This window comes from Geotrypetes seraphini, chromosome 14 (assembly GCF_902459505.1).
Source record: "Geotrypetes seraphini chromosome 14, aGeoSer1.1, whole genome shotgun sequence".
Classification (NCBI taxonomy): domain Eukaryota; kingdom Metazoa; phylum Chordata; class Amphibia; order Gymnophiona; family Dermophiidae; genus Geotrypetes; species Geotrypetes seraphini.
This window is the reverse complement of record NC_047097.1, coordinates 4,226,199-4,250,744: the sequence shown is the minus strand read 5'-3', so window position 1 is coordinate 4,250,744 and position 24,546 is coordinate 4,226,199. Positions and strand designations below refer to the sequence as shown.

General features: G+C 43.5%; 1 protein-coding gene across 1 annotated transcript in view; it reads left to right on the top strand.

The window, feature by feature from the left end:
- The first annotated feature begins 15,962 nt into the window (after positions 1-15,962).
- TBC1D2B (TBC1 domain family member 2B) overlaps positions 15,963-24,546 on the top strand; it is a 134,542-nt gene continuing 125,958 nt past the window's right edge. Inside the window, exon 1 of the mRNA XM_033920189.1 lies at positions 15,963-16,458. Coding sequence (XP_033776080.1) covers positions 16,138-16,458 — 321 coding nt within the window. The 5' untranslated portion in view covers positions 15,963-16,137. The remainder of the gene's footprint in view (positions 16,459-24,546) is intronic.

The following is a 24,546-nucleotide window of genomic DNA, read 5'->3' as shown; positions in this document are numbered from 1 at the left end:
TGAAAAACACTGTCATACTGGACCCAACTGTACACCATGGCAATAGTCCTTATGCCTGCAGATGTCACCTATATGTGGGTACTGTGAGATTTGGGTGAGTTTTGATGGGCTTACACCGTCCACCACAAGTGTGATAGTTAGAATGGGATATGGGCCTGGGTGCCCTTCTCTGGAGTCCACTGCACTGATCACCAGACTACTCCGGAGACCTGCTTGCTGCACTGAAAGAGCTGGTCCTAACATCTGCAGCTGTCATAAAGGCATGTATGGAGAGTTCTCCGATAAGACAAAAGATGATGGTGGTACATTTTGAATTTGCATCCTCTTACAGATGGAAAGATAAAGTTGGCGTGTGAATGTCCGTTTGTGTTTATTAGTGGCGCATGAGAATGAATTCATAAGATAATTAGGAGAAAGTCCAAACAGGGTTTTGTAACAAAAACATCCAAACTTAAACCTGATCCGAGCCCTCCACTGGCAACCAGTGCAATTCGTGGAAGAAAACAGTGACGTGATCATACTTCCTCAGTCCGAAAATCAGCCTGACCGCTTTCTTGACCTGATTCACTTCTGTGTGGAGTGGGAGGGGGGGGGGGGCATGCTTCCATCGCTCCAGTTGTCATCTGGTCAGTTCGGGCATCATTTTGGCGCTTACTCATTTTAAAAACAGGTCTAGGTCCAAACGTCCAAATTGTGCCCTGGATATTTTCTAAAATGTTTGATTATGGCAGAAAAATGTCCAAGTTAATCCTGCCCATACCACACCTCTAATGCACCTCCTTGAGATTTAGACAAACAGCTGATGATCAGTATAAAAAATTGTCTAGAAAAATAGGTTTTGAAATAGCAATTTGGATGGTTTGGCAAGAAAAACGTCCATCTGCCACGTTATGCCACTTTTTGGACATTTTTTTCTCTTTTGAAAATGAGCCCCTTAGTACACTGATATAACACCTTGCTTGCCAAACTATTGTTTTGATACTTGACTTCATTACTATTAAATAAATAAAATGTGATACTATTTATTTATAATAAGTACATTGAACGTCACTTATTTTCAAGCGCACATACGGCCTCTTTTACGAAGCCATTTAGGCTCTCTTTTACTAAGGTGCGCTAACCGGTTAGCACGCGGCGCTAATCGAATCAGCGTGTGCTAAATGCTATCACGTGCATGTTAGTCTATGGGCGCGTTAGCGTGTGCTAATTTGATTAGCATGCGCTAATCGGTTAGCGCACCTTAGTAAAAGAAGGGGTTAGTGTGGGCCGCTGCGATAACTGCCCTGAAGCCCATAGGGATTTAAAGAGCTTGGGGGCAGTTGCCGCACGGCTTTGTAAAAAAAAAAAAAAAAAAGGGGGGGAGGGGGATTACGAGATATTTTCATAGTTCTGAAAAAGGCCATTGGAGGTCCTAGATGTCTGGGTAACAAAAAATTGATAATGGTAGTTAATGCTATAAGGTTCTCCCTTGGTCTCGCCTGAGTCTGTGATGACTAAAGCCGCCCACATACTTGGACAGGAAATTGTAAATCTGCAGCAGCACTAGCTCTGCTAACATAATGCTTCTGGAAAATTCCCTTTCATTTCACAGTGGAGACAAATGCTGTAACTAACAAGCTGTCAGCCGTTACAGTACATCCCATAACTGCAGATATTTAAATGGAACATGCATCCTACGAAGAGCTTGATACTTCTATTAGCTTGTTGTTTAAAGGCCACAAGTTTTGAGACCACTGCTTTATGTGAAATTTGCTGCAGTGCCTCCTAAGGTTTCACCACTGCTCTGCTGAGATTGACGGTGTGGCCAGTCTACTAAAAATGCTGACCCCCCCCTCCTATATGCCAATGGCTTGTTTTGTGTGTTTCTTTGTTTGGATGTTTTATGTTTTGAAAATGGTAAAAAAAAAAAAAAAAAGATAGCTGCACTAAGGGTGAACACATCTAGAAAATAATTTTTTTTTAAAAGATATTTTGTGGTTTTGAAAATGACTATTTTCTCTACCTGATTTTTGGACATACTTCACAAAACATTCAAACTCGAACTTAGACGTTATATCAAAAATGGCCCTTTAAATATACATATATATCATTTCAGGCAAAAATTGTACATACCACACTTTTGCTTTCAAGCAATATATGATGTATTTAATTCATGACTGATGCTAGACTAGTCCAATAAAGATATGCATTTTATTGAGAACAACTGAGACTTGAAGAGCAAAGGCTGATCATATTCACTGCTTGTATTACTGTATTTGTTTTATGCACCAATTTATAGCCTCTATTGACTAAAAACTTGGGGGGTCGATATATTCAGCAAATTAAGCTCCCCAAAAAGAAACCAGGCCCTTAAAAAATACAATGCAAAAAGGTCTACAACCCCTAGGCAAGCCCTTTTTGCCTTGTGTATTCAGCCAGTAGTGGTCAGTGTTCTGCAGCTTTCCACTGACTTTATTCCGGGATATTCAATGCTGGGCCATGTCTGGGCACTACCACTGAATATCCAGACACACATGGCCAGCCAAATAATTGCTGGTTAAGTGTGATATTCATCATGAAAAACCAGAAAGTCAAACCGACACAAAAGTCATGAAGAAGAGATGCTATCGATCAGGGTATATTCCATCTAGCAGACGTTATTGAAAGTGGGCTTGGAGTCTGAACTGGGGAAGGTGGTTGAGCAGACCTCTTTCATACAGGATAAACTTTTGATTTGTTGAAAATTTGAACATGGTGAAGTGCCATGTTAGTCCCTCCCACGTTAGTCCCTCCCTCCTGCCCCGATCGTGTTGGGGGGGTCTTGGGTCGCCGGGGCAGGAGGGGTTGGGCTCCCTCTTGCCCAATCCGATTTGGGGAGGGGGGGGGTGGATTGCGGCAGGAGAGATTGGCTCTCTCTCCTGCCGCTATTGTTGCTGGGGGGGGGGGGGGGTATGGATTCTGTAACCAGTGTTCTTTTTGACAGACACCGGTTACATATTCCAGCTTTTAGGCGAAGGACTGGCCCCTCGTCTCTTGTGTTGGGTATTTGGGACTTAGGCTTTTTTTTGGTTGATTATATGTTGTTAGTGTAGACGTAGTGGTGGTCTGGGCGTTTAAACAGCTGAACGTAGAGGCAGGCCATTATAAAAAAACCTCCTTTTGGATGTTTTTTTTTTTGAGAATAGACATTTTCCCTGCTTCTACTTTCAGCGTTTAGGGCCTATGGCAAGTTATTTAATTTCTTATGTCCATTTGTATTTTATTAAAGTCCACGAGGAAAGTAATTCTTTCTACTTTTGAACTTAACACAGGGTGTTTCTGGTCCAATTTTTATGAAATTTACAAGCAGACAGCAATCCAGGGAACCAAGAGGAAGGTAAAGGGGCTCAGAGACTGCAACACCACAAAGCATAGCAAGGGGAACATTTGTTTTAAGTTTTCAAACTCACTCTATTTGCTAATTGTCAGAACGCTTCCTATTCATTTTTTTAGAATGCTTAATAGCAAACAAAAGAATGAATCACACTCGAGTTTTTGTGAAACACATCAAGAAACAGATCTTAGAGATCTGTTTGAAAAACATAACCTAGGTGGAAAATTCCCCTGATGCCGCCAGAAGATGTCCGATAGGCAAATCATTACATCAGCCATTGCATAAAACAAAACAGCCACGTCAACTTTATTAGGGAAAACCATGTTTGAAATGCAAATCCACTTTGAAGGAGAATACTAAAGACAAAAATAAAAGGAAGGAATGAAATAGTAAATATCAGTTTTTCTTCTGCAAGAGATCCTCCCCTTTGTCTCCTCAAATTCCAAATGTCAGTTCTGTTCAACCAATAGGACCAATGTTATTAACCAACTTGTTCTTCACATTACAGAACAATGACTGGTTCCTCAATCACCATTTCATGTTTAAGTCTGGTATTATTCCTGATGGTAATGATGGATGGTGGAGGGAATTTTTATCTTTTGTATAGATACTGATTGATTATAAGTGCTTGGTTGATTATCATTATTTGTATATAAATTGTATTGCACTTTTTGTTGGCATTAAAAACTAAATAAAGTTTAAAAAAAAAAGTCTGGGGAACTTACTGCCTTGCAGAACAATTTGAGAGAACTAGGGAAAAATAAGTGTTGAGAGGCCTGGGCTAGGATTCAAGCTATAGACCACCGTGAAACCAGGACACATGCTTACATATAGGCCCTCTTTTACTAAGGTGCACTAATCGATTTAGCGCATGCTAAACACTAACACGTGCATGTTAGTCTATGGATGTGTTCGCGGTTTGCGCACCTTAGTAAAATAGGGGGATAGTAATCTGAGCAACCTTTTCCCTAGACTATTATACAGTTATCTTCTAAAAGGCTGTAGCCATGTAAAAAGTGAGTGCTGCCCTCTTCCTGCTTTTTATACTGCCTTAGTTTCAAGCTGATGATCTGACACACCTCAAAGGTCAACTATGAATAACCTTGCTCTGATTGGTTAATGCTATATGCATCTTTGCTGATTGACCTCCAGTATCTATATGAACCCTGGAACCAACCAATGTTTTAGATAGCTCTCCTGTGAGTTACAGAGTGTGTATTTAATAAGTTAGTTTTCCCACCAGTAAACCTAGTCTTCTTGATTAGACCCTTGCTTGCTCCTGGCCTTCAACTTTGACTGGTATATTTTTACAAGATGTTTGGCTTCTAGTTCTCTATGCTGTGAACATGGAGCTGTGCTTAAAGTCCTGGTAGTCTCTGAGCACTGAAGAGCTCCACCTGAAGGGGAAAAAAGGGTATTACATGTGAATGATGGTCTGTGGTGCTCTTCAGAAGACCTGCTTGTGACACAAAACAGGAAGTGATGTGCTCCTCAAAGCTAAATGAAATCGAACCGCAATTGGTGGATTTTCCTAAATTGAGTTGCTCCGCCAAGGTATGAGTCTACTGAGGATTGGATTAGGTAAAAAAGGGCTCAGAGACTGGGTTTTGACCCCTGCTCATGAATTTTCAGAGAGATGGAATTGGGATGATTATGTTTGTGGAGATTAATTATTAAGCACTTTGTTGTGGTGCTTAGGGGTCTGAATGCTAATTAAAAAAAAAAATTAAGACAAACCAGGAAGGTAAGACCTTTTCAATTCAAAATAATGAAATATTTTGACACTCACCAAACAGGTTAAAAACAAAGACCTGGGTTTCCTATCACATTATAAACCATAAAACTATATACAGCTTTGATATCCTCTGATCACCTATCTTTCTCTCCCCGTTCCTTACCCCACCCCCCACCCCCACCGCCAGGAGACTGTCAGTGGAATGCTCTTCATGTTTCACTTATATATTCCGATACTTGTCTTTATTTGCTCATTCTGATCTATTGCCTTCAAAAGCTAATCAAAAAATGTAGTGTTAGTCCTACATTAACCTTTGTCAATCCTTTTTTCAGACATTTAGGGCTCTTTTTACGATGCCGCGTTAGCGGTTTCACACGTGTAATAGCACGCGCTAAACTGCCGACCGCGCTAGCCGCTACCGCCTTCTCTTGAGCAGGCAGTAGTTTTTGGGCTAGCGTGGGGGTTAGCACGTGATAAAAAGTTGCATGCGATAAAGCCACTAACGCGGCTTCGTAAAAGGAGCCCTTAATGCGCAATCAGAGTGGGCAAAATTTAACTTAATGAATCTGCAGGACTTGAGGAACATTTCAGCCAACAGTTTGAAGGCCATAACAGTGGACTTTGGGAGCCGTGTTAGAGACCACTGCGCTAACTGCTGTTACCACATCATCTGGTAATGAGTTCCAAAGCTTAACAATTTGTTGAGTGAAAACATATTTACACCTATTCGTTTAAAAAGTCTTACCATTTAAATTCATTGAGTGCCTCCTAGTCTTAGTACTTTTTGAAAAAGTAATCGATTCATGTTTACCTGTTCTATACCACTCAGGGTTTTGTAGACCTTTATCCTATCCACCCTTACAGTCTCTTTTATAAACTGAAGAGCCTTAACCTCTAAAGCCTTTCTACATATGAGAGGAGTTCAAGCTCCTAAATCATTTTGATCACCCTTATTTGAATCTTTTCTAATTTTGCTATATCTTTTTTAAGATATGGTGGCCAGAATTGTACCAAAGAGCAAAAAAAGAAGGAACAAAGCCTTGAAAATGCTGGGAAAAGAAGTGGAAAGAAGAGGCACTGGAAACGTCACAACCAGCTTAGGAAGTTAAGTCTTTTATTGGAACAAAAAATAATTAAAACCAACGATATCCCAACTAGGACCCAGTTTCAACGACAGTGTCTGAGAAAGGCGACACTGTCACCGAAACTGGGTCCTAGTTGGGATATCATTGGTTTTAATCATTTGTTGTTCCAATAAAACACTTGAATTCCTAAGCTGGTTGTGAAGTCTCCAGTGCCTCTTCTGGCCAGAATTGAACACAATACTTAAGATGAGGTTGCACCATGAAGTGATACAGAGGCATTTACATCCAAGAAACTCTTTCTGTTTGTTTTTAAAGAAAAGTCTCAATAACCATATTTTATCTATTGTGAGAGCTACAGTCAAAATCATTGTAGAGGGTACAGCTATCTCTCATCTGATGTTTCTAAAATTTCAATTGAGCCCCGTCTTTATTTGGCAAGTAATACACTTGAACAAATGGTGGTAAAGTTTCTTCTGAAACTTGCAGTATTTTAATCAGGTATCTCCTAAGCATTTCCCTAGGAATAACCGTAGTTAGTCTGGGAAAATTAATAAGTCTCAAATTGTTATTCCGAAAGTTATTTTCAAGTGTTCCCAATTTCTTTCTAAGATTAATATTATCTTTAATTAGGGACTCTTGTACTTGTTTGGCCATGAGCATATCTTGATCGAGCTTTTGAATCCAAGCCTTTGAGACAGTCAAATCAGTAGTTTGTAGAGTCTTTCAGGGTGAAAATGTTTTGGCACTCTTGCCAACTGTGGTGTCCATTGTTCTTCATGAATACAAAACAGCTGCTCATGGCTTGTCTAATTCTTTCTGCATTCCTAGACAGCATTTGCTGCAAAGCAAGAAAGATGTCTCTATCTCTCAAGAACACCAAGAACAATATCCAGCTTCCTCCTATATTTCCCATGGAGCAGGTCTGTAGAAGTGAGCAACAGGCTTCTGGCTTGGCATGATTATTTTGCTGCTTGGTCTCCCAGGGCTGATTACGGCTTCCTCGCATTAATCTGCTAAGCAAGCTGGCATGGTTTATGAATTCCTCTTATAAGACAGATGATATATCATTCATTCTAAATGATTAAAGCCTACAATTTTTGCTCCTTTAGGCTTCCAGCTCAGTTGGAACAAGTGCTGTGATCTGTTGCCTTTAGCATTCCTTAACAAGTACAGGGATCTTTCCCTAATTTATATCCCTTCTCAATTTACACAGTCCAACTATCGCAGTGACAGTTCTCAAAGAAGTCGTTAGCAAGGTCCCTGCATCCCCAAACCCTAAATACAATAAAGTGTGTGGCTTTGATTCCCTCCTGCAAAGTACTGTAAACACTGCAGCTACAGCTTCAGCCAATTAACCTGCAAATCAAACTTGTGTCTCTCTGCATGAAGCCAATAGGCTTAAAAATCAGAGCATTAATGCAACATATTCTTAGGATTCCTCTCATAATCTCTGGATATTTTCTTTTCAGTACTGTAAGATGATAACATTTCCTTAAATTTTACAAATGACTGCAATGGAAATCAGACCTAACAAAAGACTGTCAATAGAAGGTGATGTGGACACTAGCACTTGAAATGCTTTGGTACTTAGGGGACCTTTTACAAACTGTGATAAGTGGCCTTAGGGCACCCTTGTGTGGTTCTTTCCCTGTGGTAAGGCCATTTTCCCAGCAGCTGGAGAATGACCAAATTTCTCTTTTCCCAATTAATGACCACAAGTTTCTGTTGCCATCAGTGAATGGCTATTAACAAAAATTAGCATATAAGCCTTTACCACCACCCTATGTTTTAGGTGTAAGGGCTGATGTAGTAATCCTTTTGCTCAGTGGCGTAGTGAGGGAAAGTGACACTCCTTCCCTGCCCCTTCCCCCCATACCTCTTTAATGTTCACGGTGCAAGCCAACCTTATGCTCGCGCCAGGGTCGTTGCGGGTCCAGGAAATGATGTCAGAGGAAGAGCTGACGCTAGTGGAGCAGCAGGTTGGGGGTTGCTGCTTGAGTGGCAAACGTTAAAGAGGTAAGGGGGAAGGAAAGCAGCGCAAGTGGTAGTGGTGGGAGGGAAGGAGCGGGGGGGCAGAGAGGAGGACAGGTGCTGGCGCCCCCACCACGAAGGCACCTGGAGTGGACTGCCCCCTTACTATGCCACTGCCTTCACTAATCAGCAAGCGGCAATGTAGCTGTGCTGATCAGCACAGACATGCCCACTTTCTCTCCCTCCCCCCTGAAACACCCCCTCTGCAAAAATATGTTTTAAATATTTTAGCGCATGATTTGCATGTGCACATTCCAAAAGTACAGCAAGATGCAATGTCAAGCTACAGTAAGTGTGCATTAGTGCTTACCATGTTTGGGAAAAGGACCCCTTAATGTACCAACTAAGGGATTTCTATCTCTAAAATCAATCTGTAGAATTGTGGTCTTTATTTAAAGCATAAGGAGCTCAGATTGACAAGGAAAAATGGCACATTAGAGACTGATACCAAAAAGATTATACTGCTTACTCACAAAACAGCAGTAAAACTCAAAGCAGCTTTCATTAACCTTTACTTTTCTAGCTCCTAAGGGCATGCAGCACAGACTCTGATGCTGAGGCAGAAAGCTTAAGCAAAATCCATGTGCTGTTGGCATAGTGCATGGCTTCCTAATACCACATTTAGCTCACCAATGCATTGAACAAATTATATGCAAAGAGGACTTGCACACTAACCAGGGACAGCACACCAGATATATTGCACACTATTCTGCACTAAGGGCAGCCGGTGTTGTATGCATGTCTGAGCAGTAAAACATCTGTACACATCAGTGCGTGTGCCAGAATGCTACCGTATATACTCAAATATAAACTGAAATTTTTGGACCAAAAACAATGGCCCAAAAAAGGGGGCTTCGGTTTATATTTGGGTCCTCAAGTCTGCACGCTCCCCTGCCTCCCCCCCACTCGGACTTACTGTAGCCTCCCGTAGACCTGCCTTAAGTCCAGGTGGTCCAGCTGTGAGCCGGGACAGGAGCGATCTTTCCTGCGTCCTGTCCCACCCAACTGTTAACCATCCCGCCTCTCGGACCCCTCTATAACATGCCTTTTGAACCCTGGTGGTCTAGTAGTGAGGTGGAGCAGGAACAATTTTTCTTCGCTCCTACCCCCATGCAGAGTTGTGACCAGAAATGGCTGCGCAAGTTCTTGGGGCAGCCTCATGAGACCGTGAGAACTCATGAGACTGCTCCAGATCACTGCTGGACTATCAGGGCTTAAGGGAGGCTTGCGGTGGCCACTGGAGGCTGGGTACAGAGCTGGGCAGGAGGGGAAGGAGGGCTGGATGCAAGCTAGGCAATTGAATATAACCCCCCCCCCCCTCGGTTTATATTTGAGTGATCCTTTTACCCCTTGGTTTATATTCGAGTATATACAGCATTCTGTGTGCTGCTACAATTTTTTTGCTCAGACTTATGTTGGCACTTGTAACAGAAAGAGAATGGAGCCTGTCTTACACCCACATGTGTGCTGAGGTGGCTCTGCCAGTTCCCACCCTTCTGACATCAAATCCATGAGTGCAAGGCAGTGCTGGCATTACTACTGCAGATGACAGGTCCCATGGGCTGCCATAGTGGTGGTGGTGGTTTAAGAAGAGGTAGTGGGCAGAGGTGGGACTCCAGAGTGATTGGAGGTTGGCAGAAAAGTTATACTCACATTGGCTGATATTTTGTCCTGCTAGCTGTTAGCCTCTCCCTTTGAAAAACTAGCCAGGCCGTTACCAACCCTAGTTCTGATTCCTATGTTGAACAGTCTGCTTTGCTTTCTCTTGTGAGCCGCTTAGAACCTCCCCGGTATGGTGGCATATAAATAAATTATTATTATTATTATTAGTGGATGTCACAGGGTGATTGGACAGTCCTTGTACTCAAAGTAAAAGGCATTAATCATATCCTAACAATGTTTTAATCAGTTTTATTCTTTAAATATGGATTATTTGATGCAGAAAAAAATCTTTACTTCATTCGGATATTTGAAATGTATAAATATTCTGAGATTTATAAACAATAATCATTACAGTACATAGATGCTTTATCAAACAACAAAACAGATGCTACAAATGTCCAGCAGGTGGCAATGCTGTTCATATAATACTGCTATGAAGGACAAAGCATATCTTTAAAAATGAATAGATTTTATGTTCTAGGAAATTCAGAACCATCCAAAAATATTTAGGAGGTATTTTTTAAAGACGGCAGCTAGTTAAAGAGCCTTTAAAGGTGCCTATGTTAAAGCTATCTTATAAAAACAGGTATATACTTGCCTTTATAAAAAATGCTCACGTTACCCGCCCCCCTCCTCAAGTTGCTTCATTGGCTCCCTGTCCACTTCCGAATACAGTTCAAGCTCCTCTTACTGACCTATCAGTGTATTGACTCTGCAGCTCCTTTCTTATGCCTCCATACACACTGCCCTGGGAACTCCGTTCATCAGGTATGTCTCTCTTGTCTGTACCCTTCTCTGTGGCCAACTCCCAACTCTGTCCCTTCTGCCTTGCTGTGCCGTATGCCTGGAACAACCTGCAAGACTTGGTACGTTGAGCTCCATCTCTGGTGGTATTCAAGCCCAGGCTGCCCACTTTTTCGAAACTGCATTTAGGTCTTAACCCTACCAATTTGCGAAGTATCATTTCTGTTTGTCATTCCCGTTGCAGCCCTTCTCTACCTCCTCTCTCTTTATACATGAGCGGCATATATTGAGTCACTTTAGTCCAATGTGTCTTTCATAATTAAATTGTAAGCTCTTTTGAGCAGGAACTGTCTCTTGTGTGTTTGATGTACAGTGTTGGGTGTGTCTGGTAGGGCTAAAGAAATAATAAATAATAGTAGCAGTAGTAGAGCATAAGTTAACAGGTATAAAATATGATCATGTTACTCCTGGAGGGATTCTGCACAAGAAAATTACAAATAAATTGTATAGAATTTTCAAATATCGTATGTAGAATTTTCTATTTTTATGTTACACAGAATTCCTCCATTACGAGGGTTGACTCTTCCCCCAAGCATGAAATTCCTCTCCCCCTTCCACACTGCAGCTGTTTCTGTCCCTCTTCTGGTTCCTCTTATTGAAATTAGCTGGACCAAGATGGTATATTTGCCATCTGTGATAATGTTCTCTAGCTCAGTGGTTCCCAACCCTGTCCTGGAGGACCCCCAGGCCAGTCAGGTTTTCAGGCTAGCCCTAAAGAATATGCATGAGAGAGATTTGCATATAATGGAAGTGACAGGCATGCATATTCATTAGGGCTAGCCTGAAAACCCGTTTGGCCTGGGGATCCTCCAGGACAGGGTTGGGAACCACTGTTCTAGCTCTCTTAGCTTGTATTTCTTCCCTTCCCCTGGTAAGGTGATCCCCTGCTTTTTCTTCCTCCTTCTCCAGGGTGAATACTTCCCATTTCTCTCCCCCTGCCCTACTGTCTCTCAGTTCACTTGTTCTCAACCCTTGCGCAGCTCTCTGCCTTCCACAGCTCCTCCCTACAAGCATTCACTGTCCCTTCCCTTTTTTTTTCTATAGAACTCCCAGCAAGACTCCAGTTTTACTGACATCTAAAGTTTCCCCCTTCCTATATAATAAAAGCTTACCGGCGCATGCGCTGTTAAAACAGCATGATCCCTGCCGCTGTGTTCCATTTTAGAACCCGGCAGCAGGGAATATTCTGGCCACTCCCCTCCTCCCGCCCTCATTCACCAACCGGAAGCGCAGGCAAGCTCTCTCCCTGCCCGCGTCCTCGGCAGGGAACACACCTCCTGCCCTCAATCACCACTGCTGCTGCCGCCACCGATGATCCTCCTCTTCAGAGCAGCCTGCGATCGTGGCCAGCTTTAAAGAACCTCGCAGGCCGCTCTCCAACTTCAGTAGCACATTCCCTCTGACACACGGGATCACGTTAGAGGGAACATGCTACCGAGTTGGAGAACGGCCTGCGAGGTTCGCTAAAGCCGGCCACCACGATCACAGGCTGCTTTAAAGAGGAGCAGGCCAGAAGACGCCGGGTTGGAGGAAGGGTAAGAAGGGGATCAATACAGGGGGCCAGGGGGAGAGGGAAAGGGGGCTGCTTTGGGGGGAGGGGTGTGCTGGGGGAGACAGAAGGGGCCATGGAGAAATAGGGAGAGGGAAAGGGGGCAGCTTGGGGGGGAGGTGTGCTGGGGACAGACAGCTTTGCTCTGTGGGGAAGACAGAAGGGGCCATGGAGAGACAGGGAGAGGGAAAGGGGGTTGCTTTGGGGGGAGGGATGTGCTTGGGGCAAACAGCTTTGCTCTGGGGGGGAAGACAGGAGAGGGCCATGGAGAGACAGTTAGGGAGAGGGAAAGGGGGCTTCTTTGGGGGGAGGTGTGTGCTGGGGAAGACAGAAGGACACAGACAGTGGCCAAGGAGAGAAAGATAAAGAAACACAGACAGACAGACACATCTATTCTAGCACCCGTTAATGTAACGGGCTTAAAGACTAGTCCAGGTATAAACACACCCCTGACCTCCAAACCTGACACACACTTCTTGCAGCTTTGTCTCTCCCCTTTGTCACTCCACTTTTGTCCAGCCACCAGCAGCATCAGCACTACCCCTCCCCTTAATGGAGTTATCAAGAAGAGGGTGCACGGTTGTCATGTCCTCCTCCTCCTTTGCTATCCTAGAACTAGCATTTCCTTTGCACCGCCCAGGCCTCTATACAGCCATGCGCTTAGTTGGGAACAAGATAGCAACTGTGCACCCCCTCCTCTTAATGACAACGGAGAAGGAAAGCGAGAAGCTGAGCCACTGCCACTGACTGCACTAAATTCTACACCAGTGGGAATTTCTGTACAAATTTTGCATTGCTCAGAATTCCCCCAGGAGTAACAAGTGGCAGATGAGGATATTTATACTAGCCAATGTATATGCAATCAATATAAGAACTACTACTCTCTCTTTAAACAATCAAAGCCAATTGTTAGACAACTACTGAGGTTTCTTTTTCTCCACTTCTTGGTAGTGTCTTTGTTGGGAGTGTTATTAGTGGTGAAGGCCTTTGTCATAGCTGTTTTAACTACTATAGGCGGTCCCCGAGTTATAGACACCCGACTTAAGTACGACCTGTAGCAGATTCAGGAATGATGCATCCAGCCACATTAAGAACAGTGTGTGGTTGTGCATGCTGTACTAGGCTTAGAGGGAACACGGGTAGGGACAGCTGGCCCTTTTGTCACCTGGGAGCAGAGTTAAAACAGCAAGAATCTTAAAATCTACAAGGTCTGAGTTACATACAAATCCGACTTAAGAACAGCTTTAAAAACGTAACTTGTTCTTAACCCGGGGACTGCCTGTATATTTATATGTATAGTATTGGCTGTAAATGTATATGCCCATATGCGCCAAGTATACATTTCAATTATACTATTTTATAATCTATAAATACTCTTGAACCCTCCAGTCAAAACTCACCATCAGTTCAAAGTGTGGTACTTCTGCACATCTGCATATAAATAACTAAAAAAACCATCAAACTGGATATTTTATGGCTTAAAGTATTCAGATTGAAGTATTTTTTTTAACCAGAAATAACTGACTCTGTCACTTTCTTATCACTTTGCAAACACACCAGCTCTCTCCCATAACCCGTCCCCCTTCACATCATTGAAGGCTAATCTGCTGCTCATGGACCTGCTCTTTTTATTTAAATTTCTGGAGTTGCATTCCATCAAATCAAAAAATGTATTAAACTAATCCAATAAAAAAAGTATCATTTTATATTCTGGACTTTGTTTTATGTTTGTATTTCGCCCTCCACTGGTTTCTGCCCCAATTTGTTTTTGACTTTGCCTGACAACAGTGGATGTCATAGCATAAATTGACAAGTGTCTTTTTAGCAATACCTTGTCTAATGATTCAAAGTTTCCACAGTGGGGGTTTCTTTTATACTACAAAGTCACTGTCAGCAGTCTACATAGAATGCTGTGACACCATTTTTTTTGTTTGTTTGTTTTAAGTTATCTGCAGTAGTGAAGTTGGCTACTACATCCATGCATAGTGAGTATAAAAAAATCTTTTCAAACATTGGCTGCCTTGAACCTCGGAGTGTAAATGTTTTGCAGAGTAGGATGGATAAGTTCCTTCATTGGGGTATTTGCTCTTGATGAAGCAGTGAAATAGAAGCTTAGGGAAGCTTAGGACACCCACATTAAATCGTCACCACTAACCTCCTCTTTTACTAAAGTGCGCTAACCAATTAGCGTGCACTGATCGAATTAGCGCACGCTAAACGCTAACACGTCCATAGACTAACATGCGCGCAAATCGGTTAGCGCATCTTAGTAAGAGAGGGCCTAAATGTCTATATTATCTGAAAAATTTACTGATTGGAATGTTTGATAATTGGACATTAAAGAACACTTAAATGTGAAGAAATTAACTTGAGAGGTTTTTCTAAGGGTCTCTTTTACAAAGCTATAGTAGCAATTCTCCTATAGCAAATGCACTGAAGCCCACAAGAATTGAATGGGCTTCGGTGAATTTGCTGTGGGAGAATTGCTACCGTGGCTTTGCAAAAGGGGCCCTAATGATGGCTCAGTTGAAAAGATCATGGGCATGATATATTCAATAACCCAATTTCTCTGAGCATTTAAAGTCTTTTCCTTCCTTATTATCAGGAGGCATAGACTGGTGAGTGTATTAAATTTGTATGTTGGTAATATTTATAGATAAGCAAGTCAGTTACATATGGTAGTAGTGTTAATTTCTTTAAAAAAAACAAAAACAAAACCTGATAGTTCAGCCCTGAAATTAATATATTTATAACATACCATACCTTTTTTTTTTTTTAAACGGGCGAGAGGCTTTAGGTACTAGGGCAATTGGAGTCTTAGACCAGTGGTTCCCAACCCTCTCCTGGAGGATCACCAGGCCAATCGGGTTTTCAGGATGGCCCTAATGAGTATGCATGGAGCAGATTTGCATGCATCACTTCCATTATATGCAAATCTCTCATGCATATTCATTAGGGCTAACCTGAAAACCCGATTGGCCTGGTGGTCCTCCAGGACAGGGTTGGGGCCCACTGTCTTAGACCCCTCTCTAGTGCATCCCAGGATGCACTGGGAAGGTGACCTAAGGCCCTTATTGGCCCAGATACTTGAGCCCCATAGCAGGGGCTTAAGTTTTCCAGGCCAATCAGAGCCTTAGGCCCCTCCCTGGTGCAACCCAGGATGCACCAGTAGAAGGTGTGATATTCTGAAGAGGCGGCCTTGCTAGCATTAGTTTGGGACAGAGAGAGTAGCTCAGCGCCTATATTTACTATTGTAAACCGTTTAATACCTATGTTCAAAAGCAATAAATCCAATCCAAAATGGTAACAGAAAGTTAATGGAAAGTACAGAAATGAACAAATTGAAGTGGGAAAAACAACAAAAATACATCCACACGCTAAAACAAAATGGGCCACCATAAACATAAACGCCATAATTTAAGTGAAAACTCTTTCTAGTTATGAAAAACAGGTTTAATTAGTGAAAATGTTCCTGAGGTTTTTCTTACTCAATCTGGATATGCAAAACTACGAGCAAACGTGACATAAAAGTTTCCCAAACCTCGCCTCAGACGCCTCCGCCTATACCTCGCTGAACCAAGCGCACGGAGATACGGGCACCTTTTATAAAGAGGAACGGGCACCAGCTCAAACAGTTTGGGAAACTTTTCCGCTCTTACCACACACAGTACTTCCCAAAGTTGCTGGGGGAAAAAAAAAAAAAAAAAAAAATCAACGTTGCCCAAGCTGGAGCCTTACGGAAGTTGTAGTTTTTTCTACGGGCGATAGCTACTGCTCCGAGCGCGGTCGAGCAAAGTCGAACTACAGCTCCCAGAGCGCGGCGCGGCGCGGCGCTGGGCGGCTCGCTCTCCCGGGGGAGGCGGGGCTTTGGCGGTCATGCGGCGCCCGAGGGTGTGAGAGCGCGGCTGCTGGCGACGCTATGCCGGAGGTGGAGGAGGGCGACGAGGGCTCGGCCGTCAGGGTGTCGGAGCTGCCGCCCGAGGCCGGGGGGAGCCGAGAGCAGGCGTTCAAGCTGTGCGGTCACCTGCACAAGCTGTCGGGCAAGGGCCCGCTGCGGGGCTTCCGCAGCCGCTGGGTGGTGTTCGACCCTCGCCGCTGCTACCTCTACTACTTCAAGAGCCCGCAGGACGCGCTGCCCCTCGGCCACATCGACGTCGCCGACGCCTCCTTCAGCTACGACCTGGAGGCCGAGGAGGGCCAGTTCGAGATCCGCAGCGAGGGCAGGGTGTCCCTGCTCAAAGTAAGTGAGGGGCCCGGGCATCACCCCTTCGGACCACAGCGGGCAAGAGTTTCTGCCTGTGTCAAAGCCAAAAAGTAGAGAATGACAGGGTGACAATACATCGCCGTCCCCGCGGATAACTGTGGAAAAATCATCTCCGTGTGTCCATTCTGTAAGGAGAGAGGGAAGAATGGGCACAGCCACTGACCCTCAATGCTGGTATAGAAAGACTGAGGTTGAAAAAGACACTAAAGAATGACAGTTTCTGGTACCCAGAGCAGATATTGTGATGTCATAATGTCTCATTCCACCAGTAAGAGCCAAGCTTATCAGTGATGTCACAATGGCTTCATTATCTTATACAGTACTTGGCTCACATAAGAATCGGAGTATGAATGGGCTCAGCCACTGACCCTCTAGCCTTGCATTGAAGAATGCTAGGGTAGAAGGGCTGAGGTTGAGAAAGACACTAAAAAATGACAGTCTCTGGTACCCAGAGCAGATATTGTGATGTCATAATGTCTCATTGCACAAATACCTCAGAGACAAACTCATCAGTGATTTCACAATAGTTTCATTATCCAATACTTGGTTCACATAAGAATCAGAGTATGAATGGGCATAGCCATTGACCCTCAAACCTTGTATTGAATAATACTGGTATAGAAGGACTGAGGTTGAGAGACAGAGACTAAAGAATGACAGTCTTTGGTATCCAGAGCAGATATTGTGAAGTCATAATGTCTCATTCCACCAATAAGAGCCAAGCTTATAAGTGATGGCCTAATGGCTTCATTATCTTATACTTAGCTCACATAAGAATCGGAATATGAATGGGCTCAGCCACTGACCCTCAAGCCTTGCATTGAAGCAGTGGTTCCCAACCCTGTCCTGGGGGACCACCATGCCAATCAGGTTTTCAGGATAGCCCTAATGAATATGCATAGAGCAGATTTGTATTATTCTCACTTCCATTATATGCAAATCTCTCTCATGCATATTCATTAGGGCTAGCCTGAAAACCCGATTGGCATGGTGGTCCTTCAGGGCAGGATTGAGAACCACTGCATTGAAGAATGCTGGTGTAGGAGGACTGAGGTCCAGATGGACACTAAAGAACAGGGGTCTTAAAGTCCCTCCTTGAGGGCCGCAATCCAGTCAGGTTTTCAGGATTTACCCAATGAATATGCATGAGATCTAGGTGCATGCACAGCTTTCAATGCATATTCATTGGGGAAATCCTGAAAACCCGACTGGATTGCAACCCTCAAGGAGGGACTTTGAAATCCCTGCTAAAGAATGATGCGGGATTGTTTCCCATGGGTCGGCAGCGGTGATTGAATTCTCATGTCATTCTCTACCAAAAAGTCAAGAGGGAAGCCTCCTGGGTCACGTCATACAATTAAGACCTAGGCCAGGGGTGGGCAACTCCGGTCCTCGAGGGCCTGAATCCAGTCGGGTTTTCAGGATTTCCCCAATGAATATGCATGCACTGCTTTCAATGCATATTCATTGGGGAAATCCCAAAAACCCGACTGGATTCCGGCCCTCGAGGACCGGAGTTGCCCACCCCTGGCCTAGGCTAATCGGGCTTGATCTAAGTTCAGGAATGGCAAAAAACACTGTTTGTTGCCAATTGCTGTGTGTTTTGTTCTTCGGATTGGGTGTTTGTTTATATTGTTTTGAGTCTGTCACTTTCCAGGGTAAACTCTTATACTGCACTTTATAACGGAGACAGATGTATCGCAGGGATCTCAAAGTCCCTCCTTGAGGGCCGCAATCCAGTCGGGTTTTCAGGATTTCCTCAATGAATATGCATTGAAAGCAGTGCATGCATATAAATCTCATGCATATTCATTGGGGAAATCCTGAAAACCCAACTGGATTGCGGCCCTCAAAGAGGGACTTTGAGACCCTTGGATGTATGCCTCTTTCCTGTATTTCCTTTGGAGAGAGAAATGCTAACGGCGTAGTTGTACATGGAAATTCTTTTTCCTCGTCAATTGTTGTTGGAGTTTTTTTCATATTAGCAAATATGAAGTCTTTTGGCAGCAGCTTCTATTTCCTGTATAAACTGCAGCCAAATCAAGTTTGGGAAATATCTTCACGAACCCCAGTTGCTGTTCTTCATGTATCACTTCTGACAGTGGATGTACTTTTTAAAATCAGATATTACTTAATAGATGTCTCTAGCTGATGGTTAGGAAATCTTTCCCAATTACAAGAAAACTGAAGGAAGGCAAAAAGTGTAGACTAGGGGGGTTATGAAAAGACTTAAATTTTTACACTATGGTGCACCTTTTCTTAGAGACACATTCCCTTCAGTGGTAAGCAATTCCGGCCCTCGAGAGCCGGAGCCAGGTCAGGTTTTCAGAATATCCACAACAAATATGCATGAAATAGATTTGCATCTCAAGGAGGCAGTGCATGCAAATCCATCTCATACATATTCATGGTGGAGATCCTGAAAACCTGACCTGGCTCCGGCTCTCGAGGACCGGAATTGCCTACCCCTGCCTTAAATGATAAATTGTAACAAAAAGCAGTTTTTTCCAGAACTGCAACCAGTCAGCCTGAATGCTGTTCTTGTCTGTTTAGTTGCTGCTCTTGTCACATGATCGGTCATGGAATTTATCCCCCCCCTCCTCCAGAATCCTCATTTGCAAGGTCTTTCCTGAATCCTCCCTTTTCTCTCTGCACCTGCTTGGCTTGGACAGTATTGTGCCTTTCCGTTCCTGAACTAAACGTGTATTTCTTCACTCTGGATTCTCTTTCTTCTTGATTCCCTCCTACCATGTCCAAGGAGCCTCAACCCCACCTGTCTTCAGCAGGCAGTTGAAAGCACCTTGATTCACATTGGTCTGTTTTAATGCACTATTTTCTTGTCCTTCATTGTTAGACAGTATAAATGTTATACTATGACTTGCTTAAGTAGTATTTTAGCTTAATTCAGTTATTCCAACGGCAATACTTTTCATGGTGACACCTTCTTATTCATACAATTATGACATTAAGTTCACCACCTATTATTTAATTTATAAAATTTTATTGAAGGAATCAAATCAAATATATAATAATAAAATACAATAAAATTTTCATTACGTTTATATTCACAATATTAATTTTCATACATATTTCTATCATTCCTCCAAAATATATTTCCATATTACCTATTACATACCTCTATACACTCCCCTATTCCCTTCCCCTTATTCCCCCATTGTTTTAATTTCAACTATAACATTGTAATGAATAAATTAAAGAAAAATACAACTCATTCCACACATATTACTATCATCCCTCCTATTCCCTCCTCTACCCCAGAATGGAAGGTGACACAAAGTACCAGGTATTAAAATGCAAAAAATGTTTCCAAAGCTTCAATGTAAAGTATTAACAATCACATACTTTGTCCTCTGGAGGATAAATTTTGTATATAAGGGTCCCAAATTTTTAAAAACAGACTAGTTCGTCTAGGAAATTTACGAACCTCCCAGACCTCAAATAAAATTAAACGATGGAATTGGTTCTTCCAATGCCAATAACTAAGTGGATCTTTCTGTAACCAATATTGCAAAATGCACTTATGACCAATCTTACATGCCTTTAGAAATAGAATGCTTCTTCCTTGTCCAAAAACCCCACCTTTTATTTAAACCATATCAATCACATTCACCATTAGTCATTCATTGCTTTTCCTGTCAGATCTTCAGAAGTACCTCTGATGGATATAGTATAACTTGACCAATCAGAGTTTTTGCTCTGTAATTCATCATTTGTTCTGTTCTGCAGTTTTTTAAATGTAATTTAATTTCTTCTTCTAAGCAGTATTCATTCCGATTTTCCTAATCTTATAAAAATTCACACTTAATGTCCCCGCTGATAGATTGCAATAAATGAACAGATATTTGACATAATTCACCCCTCAGCTGTATCAAAGATGCCCCCTATCGTAAAAAAATACAAAATTATTTTCAATAATATCCAGCATAAAAGCAATTGTTTCTCTTTCCTCTTACTCGTATAACATCTTCAAAGTCCTCAAAGAACATTGGGACTCAACTACCATAACTGCAAAAGACCAAGCGTGCAGCCTAGGAATACTCCTCGACTCCAACCATATCTCTCAGATCGGATCTTCTTCATTTTCTGCGACAATTGCAAAAAATAAGGCGCTACCGGTACTTTTCCAAGTCTGACTTAATCCAACTACTCTGTGCCTTAGGACTCTCCCGCATGGATTACTGTAACGCGCTATTCAACAGTCTCACAGCAAAAGAACATACGTGTACAAAACGCGGTAATCAGACTTTTAAAAAATCTCCATGCCGCTGGGGATGGGATGAGAAGTGGTGTACTGTGTGAGAGCGGGTATCGAGTTTATTGTGATGTTGTGCAGTGTCTCTTCTGCATTATTGGTTTGCTATTCTCTGGTATTATTCCTGTTTTGCATTCATGCTATTACTGATATCTTTGTTTGATATTTTGCATTTTCTATAATTTTCAATAAAAATGTAATAATAAAAAAAATCTCCATGCCCTTGACCGTCTCCCAGGCTCTATCGTCAGCTCACTGGCTTCCCGCAGCCAAACGTTGTGTCTTCAAGGGCCTGGTTCAAATTAGAGAATGGCACGGTGGCGGTTTACCCGCGGCCACCGCATTTTAGCCGCGGGTCACCCGCCGAAAACGGGGAAGAAAACTAGCAGTCGCTGCGGCGACGGGGACAAGGCCATTCACCGCCCGCGGGGCGGTGAATGGTCTTGTCCCCGCAGTGAGGCATGAAGGATCGCGCGGTCCCCGCAGCTCACACCCGCCTGCCCAATCGATTCTAGTGTTTAGCCAGCTCTCTCCCTTCTCCTCACCTTAGTTTGTAGATTTTCTTTTTCGGCGACCCGCACGCTATCAGAGAGCCGCGCACCCGCTGCTGCTCAGTTTCAATCTTCTGCTCTGACGCAACCGGAAACAGGAAGTTGCAGCAGAGCAGAAGATTGAACACTGAGCAGCCGCGCGTGCGCGGCTCTTTGGGAAAGCGTGCAGGTCGCCGAAAAAGAAAACCTATAAACTAAGGTGAGGAGAAGGGAGAGAGCTGGCTAAACACTAGGATCGATTGGGCAGGCAGGTAGTGGCTGCGGGGACCGTGCGATCGCTAGTGTTCCCGGCTCAAATTGGAAGGAGGGAGTGAAAGGGAAAAGGATTCTGGGCCAAGGGGATGAAGTCGGAAAGAAAAACCCACAGCAGGAAAGAAAGGGAAGGACTGGCAGGTGAGCCAGATGCTAGAAGCAGGGGGGGGGGGGGGGAAGAAAGAGGGAAAAAAGCTAGATGGGGTTGAAAAGAAGAGACACACTGGTATGGAAGAGGAAGATAGGGGAAATCTGGACACAGGAAGGTAACAGAAAGAGGGGAAATTATGTGCATGGGGCATAGGGACAGAGACATAAAGGGGTCATGCCATGGGGATGGTATATGGACACAGGGGGGGCAATGACAGATACATAGGGGAGATATTAGAAATGGAGAAAATAGGAGCACAGAAGCGAGATGGTTTGTGGGGATGGGACAGGGACCGAGCTTGCAGGCTCCAGTGGCTTGCACAAATTACATTGTAACGTGCCATGAAAATAAGAGGAAGGAAGGTAGATAGGCCACGCGAGAGGATCTGAAGGGTAGTAGAAAGGAACAGATGGTAAAGGAGGGAGGGAAGGGTGGTGGTGGAAAGGAATAGAACAGACATTGAAGGAGGGTGGAGAGGAACAGACCCCCAAGGGAAATGTGGAAGACAGAGTGGGAAGAAGACAGATGCCAGACTATGCGGGAGCGGAGGGAAGAAGATGGGTGCTAGACCAATTGGGGGGGGGGGGGGTTAAGGGAGAGGCACAGTAACAGCAAATGGAAGACGCAGAGAGAAGACACACAGTGGATGGAAGGAATTCAATGAGAAGATGTGGAAAGCAGAAACCAGACAACAAAGGTAGAAAAAAAAATTATATTTATTTATTTATTTTTTGCTTTAGGATAAAATAGTATATTAGTTGTGTTGATAAAAATTTATAAACAAAGCCCTGCCAGCTGAACATCTTTTTCTCTAGTTCAGCAGCAGGAACTTTGATTTATAAGAAAGGAATAAGCTAAATATTACAGTACTAAGGCTTATATGGATGCAGCGGGGACGGTGACGGGGCGGTGAATGGGATGGCAGTGGCGGTGACGGGGCGGTGAAAGGGATGGCGGTGACGGGGCGGTGAAGGGAACGGCGGTGATGGGGCGGTGCAGAGGATGGTGGGCCGGTGACGGGGCGGTGACGGGGACAGATTTTTTCCCCGTGTCATTCTCTAGTTCAAATCCTTGCAAGGCATAGCGCCAGGTTACTATGACGACCAAGCTTCCTCTGTAATTGCCAAACGGTCCCTCTGCTCTTAGTATGAAATAGGCCTCCTGGTCATGCCCTTCAATTGCAAACTGCCAAACGACATTCCTACCTTTACTTCCTACCAAGCCACTGGAATCAACTGCCCCCACAGATCAGATCCCTTAACCCTTTCAGGACCATAAGGATCGTAGGCCAATTTTTGTGGTTTTGACGACATTTTTATGGTAAAAAGGGCTTGCAGATGCCAAAAAATTGATTTTTTTTGTGAAATATCATTATTTTTATTTAAAAAATCACACTTCTGGCTTATGGACAGTGTGGCAAGTGAATCTTCTCGTCAATCTGGCAACGACGCTAATGAATGAATGTCGGAACCAGTTTGTTTACATAAAGGCAGTATCATATGGAATCCGTACATATCAAATTTAGAACTGTAGACTATCCCAATCAAAATTTATAGGATTTTAAAGTTATGGGACAAATATGTCCCTTGGTCCTGAAAGGGTTAAAACACTCCTTAACTTTAAGAAAGCAATAAAAACATACCTCTTCACCTAACTCCCCTGCCCACGACAGATGGATTACAAAGAAATTTTTCTTGGTACTAGATCATTGGTATCTGTCACATTAGGATAAAAACATCTATTGAAAAATCTTGGACTGTAACTATGGCAGATCTAACCTGTAAACTGCATATCTAATATAATAAAAGCCTAAGCCGCGCATTCGCACTCTTACCTGCGTGCTCCCGTTTTCCGTGCACTGTAGGTCCCCGCAGGTAGGAGTGCGCATGTGCGCTTTCACGCATCTCTCTCTCCCAAGGCGGATGTCGGCTTCGGGCTGCGTGGAGGCTGTCTGTCGCGGTGGCTGTCAGCGCCTGCAGGCCGCGGCGGCTTGAGGCGGCTGTCGGCGGAGGGCAGACGCGAGGTAAGGGGTGCTGCTGGACAGGGGAAGAGACGGAGGTAGAAAAAGGAAGGGAGGCCTACTGCTGGACGGGGTAGCAGGAAAGAGGTGCTAGGGGGAAGAAAAAGAAAGGGAGGCCTACTGCTGGACGGGGGAGCAGGAAAGAGGTGCTGATGGACACAGGGAAGGTAAAAGGAAGGGAGAATGGGTGGACAGCCGAGGAAAAAGAAAGACAGAAGGAGAGGAGAAGAAGGAGAGAAAGAAAGAACAAAATAAAGACAGACACACACACATATATTCTAGCACCTGTTAATTTAACGGGCTATAAGACTAGTTATGTATATTGGTATTAGATCCCTAGTATTTGCCGAGTTAGGATTAAAACTTTGTTCTGTAACTAAGGCAAATTGTAACTTGTTAACTGTATATTATGTATGTTTAACCCGTAACCCATTCTGAGCTCTGTGGGGAGAATGGGATAAAAAACTAAGGAAATAACTAACCCCCCCTTTTACAAAACCTTAGCACGTTTTTTTAAACGCTGGCCGCAGCAGTAACAGCTCCGATGCTCACAGAATTCCTATGAGTATCATAGCTGTTACCGCCACAGCTGGTGCTAAAAACAGCGCTACGGTTTTGTAAAAAAGTGTGGGGGGTGTAGGGGTGTTTTCTTATTTGCACCTGAAGGTTAGGCCTCTATGACATCATCAAGCCTGAACCATCATTTAAGCCTGATCCATTGTCTGCAAGAAATCTTTCCAGCATGAACCTTGTAAGAAGAGAAAGAAGAAAATATCTTTGCTGTTTCTGCCTGATGCCTTCTGGGTATGTACCAGAA